The 12,751-nt window shown below is 39.6% G+C and overlaps 1 protein-coding gene across 1 annotated transcript; it reads right to left on the reverse strand.

Moving 5' to 3' along the window:
- Positions 1 to 1,537: 1,537 nt before the first annotated feature.
- LOC119733199 lies at positions 1,538 to 8,277 on the reverse strand. Its single transcript, XM_038206789.1, has 4 exons — positions 8,088 to 8,277; positions 5,064 to 5,154; positions 4,114 to 4,200; positions 1,538 to 2,736 (listed from the first exon to the last, which is right to left on the reverse strand). Exons 1-4 carry the CDS (start codon positions 8,178 to 8,180, stop codon positions 2,513 to 2,515), a joined length of 495 nt encoding a protein of 164 aa, XP_038062717.1. The 5' UTR covers positions 8,181 to 8,277; the 3' UTR covers positions 1,538 to 2,512.
- Between the last annotated feature and the right edge of the window lie 4,474 nt (positions 8,278 to 12,751).

Raw genomic sequence — 12,751 nt, forward strand, 5'->3', positions numbered from 1 at the left:
AAAAATGTGTTGACGAAAATCCTATTTTTCTCCTTTGAAATGTAGACTTGTTTAAAAGTATTTGTTTCTTGCGTGAATCTAAACTTTACTTATATACAAGTTACATATACACGGAGTTAAGTTGGGAATTCCTTGTTTCTAGATTCCGTTTAATTTTACGTGAACATTTGAAAAACAAAAGGTGTTAAAAATTCCTGGGGCGAGGGGGTTTGAAATGTAGGCATACTGCATCTAGGCGTCTGATGTCCATATATATAGTTTCCATATAACTTATAGTTAGAGAGGAATTATTGAGGCCAAAGCAAAAAGGTTCACAATTCCCTCAGAAATTGCATGTAGTTGAACATAATAATTTGACTTCGCGTGTAATCTTAAAAGTAAATTTTATGTTTAGAACAACTTCAACAATGATTGTGGAACCCAGTATATATTCGGCATTCCATTTAAACTGAGCCATTTAATTATGATGTGTGGTGCGTAGTAAGCGTCAGGATCCCTCATTGTTCCCATCACTTGGCCAGACGGGGTATTATGCATAGCATACCCATTGTGAAGGTAGATACGAGTAGGGCCCCTCCTTTGTGTTGGTCATGGTGTTCCTGAATTATCAGGAATTCTTTTGAGATACAAAAAAACTAAGGCAATCTGTTAAGAAAATAGCCTATTTTATGTAGGACACTTAAAGGGAATGTACAACATTTGTAAACATCGACAAATAAAACTACCAAGTTTTTACAAAATACCTCACTACGATGTTGGTTAATGACAGTCTAAAGCATCCTGTAAAATTATGGCACTTAGTGTGAAGTCATTTTCAAAAAAATTGTATTTTTGTATAAATTTCCAACGGTGGTCGGCCGACCACCGTTGGAAAAACCTAACTATTTTTCAACTACTGCTCCAAATTTACCATTTTGTTCAGTCAAAATTTTGTTTGCTATTGGTTACATGTTCATGAACGGGTGCAGGCCAGCTAGACTGGTTCCCTGACCTAACAATTTTCCGGCATCTATAAATTAATTCATTTCATCTTTAGTGGAGTCAGGGAACCAGACTACTTGAACGTTTTTGTTTTTCTTGGCTTTTCCAGCATTTTCGAACACAAAACTTCAAACATGTCAGTGTAACAATATTTGATCTGTTATACTAAGTTACTAACCCCTCAAATAGTTCATTTTTAAAAATAAAAGCAAAAGCCAATGATGTACATTCCCTTTAAAGGTATCCACCCTGTCTCAAATCGTGCATGGTATATTACAGATATAAGCCTGTCCTCGGATAGCCATAAACTTGTCATTAGCTTGTTACTTTGTCGATAGCCGCAATAATGTATTTGATGGTCGAGTGGTAAAGTCACTAAGTACATGAAATTAAAGACAAATTGGCGTGTGCAACGTTTTTTTAATTTCCCTTTTCCAAACATAAAAAATCCAAAACAACCACCTTTACCACTTTAATACAGAGTTTTCAGTGAGGAGATCAACTTATTGCAATTACGCAATACCTCAAAAAAAAACACCAAAAAAAACAACAATGCAATTAATAAATAAAATGCTGAAAAAAATTCCCACAAGGCATGAATCGAGATCAAACTCAGCTTTATGCCACAAGGGAAAAATACTTTGTTCTAACAAACATAAGCGCATTGAATTGTTAATATATCGTGAAACGCAATGAAGTGTTAACATATCGTGAAATATTTATTTGAAATACTAAAAAAAAATTACTTCAAAATACATCGACTGTTATTAAGCAAACAGATCGGTATTCGAAAAACCAGCTATATACCAATAGTGGGACACGTTGACGTATGCGACTTTTCTGGATCCATTCATGCAATAGGGCGCCACCAACAGTTAACCATGGAGATCATGTTGGGAGTGCATCGTGAGAAAAAAAAATACTAGACGTCCGTTTGTAGACATCGCCAACATGGGTAAATTTTGTGTGTGGCAAACGAACTCTATAGATATTTGCTTAAAATACTTAGACGACTCTTGTGATTTAAGTTCTTATTTTTCCCTGTCAGCGTTAGTGAGTGTTGACCAGGTGGGGCTGGGCTATTGAGTCACTCCCCCCCCCCCTCCCCCTTCTTCGTGATGAGAAACCATTAAGGTGTATTTCCAGGTATTTTTTAGAACTTTCTAAAACCAAAAATTTATTCAATATCGCTGAAATATGGAGAAAAAAAGTAAAAAATGCGACGTTTTGATAAAACAGCGAGTGTACATAAAGATGTTCATCTGTGTCATGAACAGCGCCCCTAGTGTAATGTTGTGTCCAGCCCAGCCCCTCCCCTCCCTGCTTTTCAAATTGCTACGACTGGGCATTTTTTTTTTAAATTTTGGTCACGTCTCATCCCTCCTCCATTCCCCACCCCACTCGCCGTAACAGATTTACGCCACTAGGAGGAGTGAAATAAACTGCGATACAGTATATGCGATAAATCGACGGGAACTACAAATAAATATTCCTATCGCTTGGTGGCGCCATGTAGTAAGATCACTGCTCATCACTGAGAGGGAATACAATACAGCGTCTGTTGACCATTGATATTTTCATCCGCGAAGTGCGTATCCATGGTGACAGTAGCTACGGGAGTTGCGCAGTCGGACGGCACATCGATCCCACTGAAATCATTGTCAATGCAGAGGCTGGCACGCATGGGCAGCGGTAGCTCTGGGGTTGAGGATACCTTGATCTCTTTGCAGAAACGAAACAATTGCGATGGGTCATCTATGTAATGGTAGAAATAAAGAAAGTCCACATATAAACAGGGCTCCGTGTACAAATATTGAATTAGGCCATAATTTCAACGAGTGTTGTTGCTATGCCATTTTTGTAAAGCATAATTTATTAGCAGCTATCATACGTCAATACCAAAAAGATATTCAATGCCGAGGGCATCTTGTTTGTCCCCCCCCCCCCCCCGCCACACACTGGTAATACACACTGTATTCCGTAACTGTGGTTGACATTTGGTAATTTTCTATCCTTTATCACATATTAAGGTCTTTTGCCAATGGTATATACTTGGTTATCTCTATAACTATTGACACATTGCAGTCCTGTACCTTGGTAACATCTTGCTTGTAACCTTTGGTTAGCATTTTCGGTAATCTCTCCAACTGTAAGAACATTGTTGTCCTTAACCTTATGTGCTCGTTTACCATGGTAAACATTTAGTTACATTTTACAATTGTTCACATCTAATGCTTTACCTTAGTTAGCATTTAATACAATATGAAACGATAAACACATAGTATTCCTTTTGTACCTTTGTTAGCATGTGGTAATATATTATACAAATATTGAATGCTTCGAGTGGTGTAGTAAAACTAGCCTCCCGAGGTGATCCATGGACATTCTATTTTCCCGAGGCGAAACCGAGGGAGAATAGAATGATCCATGGATCACCGAGGGAGGCTAGTTTTACTTCACCACGAGATAAAGCATTCAATATTTGTTTTATAACACTTCACCCACAGATTCTGCTTGATTTTAATATTTTAAATTATTTAAATCTAAACACAGCTAAAATAAACTTCAATTTCAATACAAAATTGGTGGAAAATGTATTTCTCTCTTAAAAACTACCCCTTCACGAAATGTTTGAACCCAAGTCTGCGGCGCGCTCTCTTTTGAATAATACGCGCTACGCACAACGCGCAACGCGCACACCATCATGCATTTGCACACAAATACCGCGCCGTGGAAATAGTACTTTGGTTGCTAATTGTATAGTACTTTGGTTGCTATGCGCATTGTACTTTTGGCCGTGCACAGAACGATAGCAAAATTAGAAAGTAACATGTGACTCGCTCCCGGCCAATAAAGACACAGAATCTGTGGGTGAGGTGTTGTAAATCCAGCTATAACCACTAGGCTGAAATTTGCATTGGTTAGTATATTGTAATCTCTTCAACTTGGCCGTTTGCCGCTGAACAAGATCTTGTGAACATCGCAACGTCAGGCCTTCTTAATTTTGTTTTATTTGTATATTTAAGGGTCCATCCAGTAAGTAAGGGGTTTGCAGCAATTTATTCATTTTCATTTTTATCTTTGTATTTTTTTCCCATATTTATCTTTTGACACATAATTATAGTAGTTTACCTTGAATAAATGTCCAGTCCCAATCTTGGATTCCGTCCTCAATGGACGCTTGAACCTTGTAGGGATCCGCTGTGTATTCAAACACATCTGAAAAAGGGGGACATTGGTCACATTGTATACAATTGTTTACAACGTGTTCCTTCTCCGCTGAATCACAAAGCAGTACAGTGCTTTGGTGGGTTACATCTGTAAAGAATGATGTGGTTTCCAGCGGTACAGTATTAAGTGAGCCTCCATTTTGTCCGTGTTATGTAAAATGTATTTTTGTCGCGGCATTATCAGTTTATATTGTAGCAACACAAACATTGTTAATCGTTTTCTTTGGGTGCTTTCTTTGCAGATTTACTTCGTCTGAGTACAGATTGTCCACAACGGAACTCCTAAATGTAGGACATTATTAGACAGCGTTCAAGGGACTGAAAAGCGTGCTCTGAATTAAGGAAACTGCTTTCAGTTGGTAAGTTGAATTTTTTTCTGATATTTCAGTTTCCAATATTTTGTAGTCACTGAATAACCTGCGAACTACGCCAAGTAGCTTACCGCCTTAAACGCACGTATATTTACGTGCACTTGTTGTATCGTGCGCAATCGGAAGCGTTGATCCCGAGTAACTGGTTAAGTAGAATACATCCGATTAAAGTTCAAAGAAAATAGAGACCACACTATCGCCCTTGAGTAGGGGGAGTGTACTGAGTAGCAAATCGTTGCTTATGTGCGTTCACCAGTAAAATACACGTTACCATTCCCTCCTATATTCTTGCATGGGTGTTCAAATGACGATTGTAACGATGAATACAATACTCTTTGAGTAGTCGTTGTATGAATACATTAGTCTTCATGTTAGGTGCATTGATTTTGGGGTATTGTAACATTGAAAATGGTAAAACTTTCATGATTGGGGTTGCTCGGAAGTAGAAAAAGAGGAATTGATTCTCGAATAAATGTCGTACTTAGGTATACCAGTCCATGACTTCGAGCGGTGTAGCAGTCGCCACAGGCAGTTTTGTCCTCGTTGCATGCCATATTCACTGCATCGAATCCCTAAAAACGGAGAAGACAAATTATTACCAAGAGTCTGCCTGAACCGAAACAATGACAAGACAAACAAAGCAAGCCCAATGAAGTTGTGCGAATGCCAACTTTATTTATATAACTGAATCAGAACGCGATATTCACTGGAAGTGTTTTCATGTTCTTGGGACTTCACCATGGGCTGGATTGAGCCCGTTCACTGGCTATATGGTTAATCATATACGATAGCACTGCCCGGCTGGCAAGTAACGGTTAGTGACACAGTCATTCGTTCAGGAAGACAGGTACACTGATTATGGGCTGCCTCCTTTTGGGCCACGAAAAAAATGCATTGTGTGGTATTGCAAATGCTGCAAATAAGTAAGAAAAACAAGTTTTCGAAAGTTTCACAGGTATCATGAGAGTATGCATTTTGCGTTTTGCAATTGCACATTTAAGGTTCACTACATTTCGGCTGACCATAACATAAGTGCAATGTGCTAATTTAGTGTTGACGTAGCCAAGTATGGGATGCGAAGAACTTAAAACAGTACCTAAACATATTTTAACAGCAATTAGAAATGTTGACACTTGGCGTCTCGATACACTCGCGGCGAAATTAAAAAAAAAAATTGTTGACGTCTCAAATTCTTGTTTGCGTTCGCATTCGCGCCGTGTATTTACGTTTTATTGACGTTACATTGGATTTTCGTTGTGTAAATCACCGTTGAGTTTACAGAATGAATATATCATTCGAGTAATATATTAAGGTAAACAACAACATTTCTGGTTACGTGCAAAATAATGTGTTACCACCGCCATCAGGTTCGATAACATACACATTTAAAAGGGACGCTTTTCTCAGTTAGACAACTTGCTTTTTACAGCTGGTGCGGTCATTTAAACTAAAATGGTCCGGCCTTTTGAGAACACAGGGCTGTTGAAAGTACCATTCAAAGGAAGCTTTTCTTTGACTAGGCCTAATGTATTGAACTGAAATGGTCCACGGATGCATATTTATGATAATGATTGTGCAAAAAGGAGCCTTCATTTTTGAAGAAAATAAAATACTTTAATAATGTTTTATATCAATAGGATTTTAGGTAAGCAGATTGTCAGAGTATCCATGTTCATTCAAGTACGCTTCCAGTACCCTATACATGCATAGGTTTTGCACTTGATCGGTTTGTCTGTGACCAAATTTCAAGGCAGGTAGTAAACCTGTACGGTACTGGGCTCGAGCTCGTTTATCCATGAAGCTACCTTGGATTATTTTAATTAGGCTCATTTCCATCTGTGTCAAAGAATTAGGAGGTTACATTTGCATCTAGATTTCCCAGATGTTTGTCTTGTAAACCAGCATATGTTTTTCGTAACTAATAAATTCCATTTTTGAATGAAGTAAATGACAGCCATGCCACTTCACCTAAAACGAGGTTTCATTTTAGAGAAAATTGTTCACCTGTCGCCGTCAAAAGAACTAGACATGTAAAGTGCTTTTGGAGATGTTTGACAGAATTCTAACTCAATAACAAATCAAATCATGAAGGACTTGAAATGTACGGTTCCAGATTGCGGCAATCTCTGTCACAATCGTGCTTTCCACCATTCTATTAAACAACAGTCTTTCAAAAGTTTCTTAACAAGCTCAAACTTATCACTTCCTAGTCTCCTGCTTTTGTCAAAGGTTCCTTTGGACTATCAGTACTTCTCATTTTTGGGGGGCAATACTTACTTGAATATATTCAAGTAAGTATTGCCCAAAAAAAATATATGGTATTTCTTACAAAGGATGAAAAATGTTAAGAAATTACTTCGTCAAGTGACTTGAGACGATTGTGCCTAATTGTGGTGGCCTGTCGATACCTTCGATGATTGTATCTCAAACAAATGTAGTCCATAACTTTCCGATTTCATTAACGTTTCTGAAGCGTTACTTTGTACTACGAACTCAGAAAACTTACAGTGATGTATTGATGTTTCGACGATAGCGACGCCAAGCCAACGTTGATTTAGCATGATATAAACGAGCAAACTGACCATACCTTATCGTTTCTTAATATTCAAGAATGGACATGTATATGAACACAACCTTAATTGTAACGTTGTATCTGGCATTGTACACATGGTAAATAATGAATGCTTCTTTTGGCAACCAACTTTGGATAACATTGCTTTTGAGGAAATGCGTTTAATATAGGGTTTTTTTTCCCCAGCCAATTTCCTTAGATGTTCATTCACTTTTGAAATCGGTCATTCATTTTCGTCTGAATTTAAGAATCACTCTGAACACGCGTTTCATTTTCACTACCAGAGCATTCGATTCCATTTCAGTTCAATCAATTAACTGATTGAGCAGCACCTTTCGTTTATGTCCATTCAGATTTGTTTGCAAGATTTCTTTTTCGCTTTTATAGGGCGATTTTAAACATTCACCATTCTATTACACTTTTAGTTTAATGCCATCGGCACCATATACAATTAGGGGTTTCGTTTTCATTAAACGACAATAAAATTGGCTGTTCCAGCAATCAATTTAGAAAAGTTATGCTTGCATAAATGAATGGACAAACGTAATTGGCGGTCTGTTTCTCAAAACCGAATGCACGGACAATGAAAACGATTGAACTTTCGTTGAATTGAAATGGGATTAAAGGCGTGCATCCAAATTCAGTCGAAAACGAATGACCGATTTTCAGAAGTGAAAGAACATTTCAGGAAATTGGCTGGGAAAAAAACCTATAGTTTAACTGTTTCTTCGGCCGTGAAGTTAATTTCGTGAGGTTAACTTCATCACCCATTTCTGGTTAGGAAATCAAATAGCAAAATGAGGGTTGGAACCACCTCCAGATGTAACGTCAGGCTGACCATACTGTATACAGGTATACCATGGACTCATGCCAAAGCATCCACCTTCACCTACAAGCTATATCGGTATAAGAAAGGGTTTGAGCTTTTCTTACCAAATTGGAATGGTCGGGATCCTTGCTCCCATCGGCCCAGTTGCCGTTGACCTGCCCACTAACCATCAAGCACAAAATGCACAGAAGCAGCATGACGACGCCCAGGAACCGTCAACGCCTATGTAACTGTAGAACCGTGGTACAGGACACTCAGTCCAGCCTCCGGAAGCTATACTTCAATCTTGCTTTAGAAAAGTCTTTTTAACATCCACTCTTAATTAACATAATTGGTGGACGGGTGGTAGTAGAATTATCAATTCAGATCACCCACGGGCATTCCGTGCGGGTTCCATTTCATAAGACCCGTGTCGGTTCATTTCGTAAACCATGTATGATTAATCGAGGGTGTAATTTGCATATTTAGGGCGTAGTATGGCCAAATTATGAATTGCGTCTTACGGTCAACTGTGTTAAACCAGTCATACGCTTAACATGCATTGCCGATTAATATATGTACAAATTGATGAATAAAGTCTATATCCATATGCGTATAATTTCCTTGGCCAAGTCTGGCCTTGGTGCAAGAGACCTGGCCTTACAAAGGTATACATTTATACAATTCTTGACTTGTAATTTTAATGTTGAACAAAGAAATTGAATACAGGAAGGTTCGAACCTTTGACCGGCGGATCACAGTACCGGTGCGCGGTGCTCTACCAACTGAGCTACGTTGAGAGTTCGCCATTTTTTCAAATGTCTCTGTTCAATTCAGGAGCGCAGATCGGAAGCAAAGTCTTTAAATTATGCCATGCTGACAATAATTGCTCTCAAAATGACGACGCTAGCAACAGAAATGATTTAAACCTGGGACATGTCGAAAAAAGGGGGTCACTTGGAGAGGGTAATTATTTAATTACTTATTTTCTTTGTCCTATATTTGTTTGCGTGTGTTTCAAGTCCTATGCACTCTATGCAGGAATAGAAGCGGGTGCTGTGAGACCAGTAAATATAATACAGTGCGTGTAGTGTTGGACGACCTATAATATAGCTCACTACCTTAATGTACCCTCTGCATAAAACCCTTTTTTGGGTGGCCCCACGATCTACAGCGCGCAGAGCCTCCATGGTAATCTACATAATTATATCCGTTCAATGAAGCCCTCGAGCTAACGACGTATACGTGTTCTTTATGTACGTGTCGGACTTACATTTATTGGTGTCGGGCGTACATCATGTCTGAAGTTACATTAAAAAGAAAAGAAAATCATTTGGAAATGATGTTTTTCTTTCACATGAGTAAAGTTGACTTATTGCAAGCAGACACCAAAAAGTTAAGACGAACCTCAACTTCTAGACCTGATAACAGATTTCGGTCCATGGCCTAGAAGCGAAGACATGTCAATACCTTCATTACCTTCATTCGTTTTGTGTGATATATTTCTGCATGCTGGAATGTGTGGTGCATAATAAGAACATACATTTGGCGAAGAAAGTGGGGTTTTGATAAAACTCTATTCGCTCTGAAATATGTCCTTTTCAGAATTCTACTAAGACTTGAATTCGTATGAAGCTTTTCCATTCACATTCACACTGGACATGGCGAGTGTACGTAATAACCCTCATTATATCATTGAAATACGTCCATGTCCAGTCATTCTAGTTAAATGCTCCAGTTTCAGCAAGCTAGCATGCAGTTCATATACAGAGTTTTGTATTACAGTGTACATTTATTAGAGGTACCAACTGCGCACAATTGTATTGTATTTGATTTCAGCATGGCAGGCATGCATCTGAACAGCAGCAATCATGTCCGTGTTGTATTTTGTCTTGATTACAACAAAGCATATGACATTACAGCAGGATCTTGCTTCTCAGTAAGTAGAGGGGAAAACAAGAACAATTTCTGCAGCTCCAAACTTGTTATTGATGAACCTGTTATAGTAATAACCCCGACGCCGCCCCAATTGGAGAATACCGCCCTAATTCGATAAGGTGTTAATGGAGAGGCGAGGGGCCGGCACCCCTACCGGGCGAGCGGGTCCGCAGTAGCGGGTCCCGGCTCCCGGCTCGAAGCCAACCGCTGATTGGTCCTGACACGTGCAGGTGCTGCGCTGATTGGGAATTAGTCACCAATTGGCGCCGGGGAGGACATTTGAGACGGGCCAATCGGCGGACTGAGGGGCACTTCGTTGGCGGTATAAGGAGACCGACGGCTGTTGTATGATCTGCAGTTTCGCGGTAAAATTTTAATTCAACCGTTTTTGCAGTGACGTCAGTGCGGTAATAATGTCACTGCTGTGCTAAACAAGTAAGACTCGCCACTGAATCAGGTCCATGGTCAGACTGCCACTCTTTCGATTCAAAGTGACACTTCTCTGGATCATTCTTCTTGTCGTTTTGACACGAAAACCTTGGCAAAAGTGACGTTTAACCGAAAACGCAGGTTAGTTTTGACCGGGTTTCCGGGTCAAACCATCTGACCCAGGACTTTTAAGAGGATAGTTTTCAAACCTAACGTGTCTGTTGCTTTATCATTTTTGATATATTTAAACACTTTACCTTTTGTTGTTACCGTAACACTTTTAGCATCCATATAATTTCTTTAATTAACACGGAAAACGCATTGCAAAGTTTGGTACATTGGGTTAAACTCTATACACACTTGCATAAATTATTAGAGAGGGAGTGGGAGACAACGCCATTTTCGTCCCCATCCCAAACAATATTGGGGTAAAGGCCCCCCCCCTCCACCCAGCCCCCCCCCCTTCCCGGGTATCGCCGCCCTTTGATATCAATATTTGCAAGAAAGCTTGGTCCAATTAGCAAAAGAATGAACAAAGCGAACATTAGCATTAAACTAAACAGCACTCTGAGAGCGCAAACTTACGCCAAGACTAAACAATTTCTTGCCATGTTGCCAGTACACCCAAAAGAATCCAAACCAACCCAGATCACTTCCAAAATCTAAACCAACTGTACTTGAACCAAGGACCACCCCTTAAAAAAAATTCATGCAAATCCGTCCTTAACTTTTTGAGTTAGCTTGTTAACAGGCAAACTAAACAACCAAACAAAAGACCAACCGGTTGGTTGGTTGGTTGGTTGTTTGGTTGAACCAACCCCCCAAAATAGCCAACGCCGATGAAAACATTACCTCCTTTGGCGGAGGTAATTAATGCTACTTCTTTGCTAGATAAATATTCCATGTGCGTACGTAGAAGAGGTCCATGCTTAGCACTAGAAGTTTCATGATTTGAAGTTAATATTCCTGGTATCCCGTGCCCAGACATGAAACAGCCGTCGCCGAGTCTGTTCCGAGTGATGTTCCGGAGCTTGTCACAAGTCGGAATCGTTTCAGCTGCTTGGGTGTTTTTCCACCGACACCCGATCCTAACTGCGAAAGCATTAACTTTCTTCGGCATCACTTACATTTGTTTTGGTCATCTCGTTTCCCTGTAATATGTTTGCTGCTTCTGGTTTGTGGGCAGAGAAATCTGTTTGACCAGCTGTCCTAGTTGGCCTACTTTCTGGTAACTCTCAGAAGTGTTTCAAAATCGGTTATAAGAAAATTTCACAGTGTCAAACAACATCCATATTACATTTCAAGCCAGTTGCTTCAATGGTATGTACCATGTCCCGACGGTACTTTTAGAATGAGTCCCGATCGGTGCACGTGTGTGAAGGGTCTTACAGAAAGTATAGACCTTATATTTTAAACAGAAAACATCGAACATGATGTGTTTGTTTGGAGACAAAATGTCCGTATTTCATCTCGCTTCACACTGCACGAGTCCGAACCTTCTAGGAAGATACTCCTCAAGATATTCGAAGAGGGATTTCAGAATTTAGTTTGGAAGTGATTGATTGTAACAGGGTCTAGTAGGCATTCGGTTTTGTGTTTGGTCTTTCCTAAAAAAAAAAATATATATATATATATTTATATCTACGTGAGTTTCATACTGCCAGCTAGTTCACCATTACTGTGTGGTGTCCTTCGGCAGGACTGGCTAACACGTTTTTGCCAATTTGTAAAGGATGTGGATATTGTTTGCTAAGTTTAGATTACGAGTTGTATGCACTTTGTGACCAGCTTCATTATTTATATTTTATTATGGAATCTTTGAAGATTTTAGAAGGATTTTTGTTATGAGCATGCTGAGCAGGGATATTCATATTGGTGCATACTTCCGTTTTATTATGATGTCCTTGTAGCGTTCTTTAAGTCAAATGTTTATCCTTGACCTGGGGGCTTAAGTCAAGGGCCAATGTAAGCGAGTGTCTCATGTCAGCCGGACACTAATTAGTGCGGACTCGAGTCTGAACATCACCGCGCCACAGTGTGACCTGGAATTCCGATTGGAAGAGCAGTGTCCCGCCTCCAACTAATTCGCAACAACGCGAACGGGAAATTGTAAACTGTTCTGGCTAATACTGCACCGCTGGGCGTGCGGTCGGATGATGTTCTCGTCAGCGAGTCGGGAAATATGCGAAGCGACTTAACAAATACTGAATAACGTAAAGGGTAAATGCAAAGCGTCAGTATGTAATCTACGCGCGGTATAGCGTTCCATGTTCGTTTTGATGTGGTTTAATTTCCCGAACAAACACGGGAGAGTGTGGTGGATTAATCCAAATGTCATAACGGTTGAAGATTTGTAAGCCAAGCTGTCTTCCCTTGGAGCTACCGTGGCCGATATTTTAAAGATTGTCAGAGTCGTTTAAAG

Source organism: Patiria miniata, unplaced genomic scaffold (assembly GCF_015706575.1).
Source record: "Patiria miniata isolate m_02_andy unplaced genomic scaffold, ASM1570657v1 HiC_scaffold_25, whole genome shotgun sequence".
Lineage (NCBI taxonomy): Eukaryota > Metazoa > Echinodermata > Asteroidea > Valvatida > Asterinidae > Patiria > Patiria miniata.

What these genes read in the sequence shown, in the direction of transcription:
- LOC119733199 (XM_038206789.1), bottom strand. Translation starts at nt 8,180, where the DNA reads ATGCTGCTTCTGTGCATTTTGTGCTTGATGGTTAGTGGGCAGGTCAAC. An exon ending in ATCCCGACCATTCCAATTTG is followed by an intron (nt 5,155 to 8,087) that starts GTAAGAAAAGCT and finishes CTCCGTTTTTAG; the next exon opens with GGATTCGATGCAGTGAATAT. An exon ending in GGACTGGACATTTATTCAAG is followed by an intron (nt 2,737 to 4,113) that starts GTAAACTACTAT and finishes ACCATTACATAG; the next exon opens with ATGACCCATCGCAATTGTTT.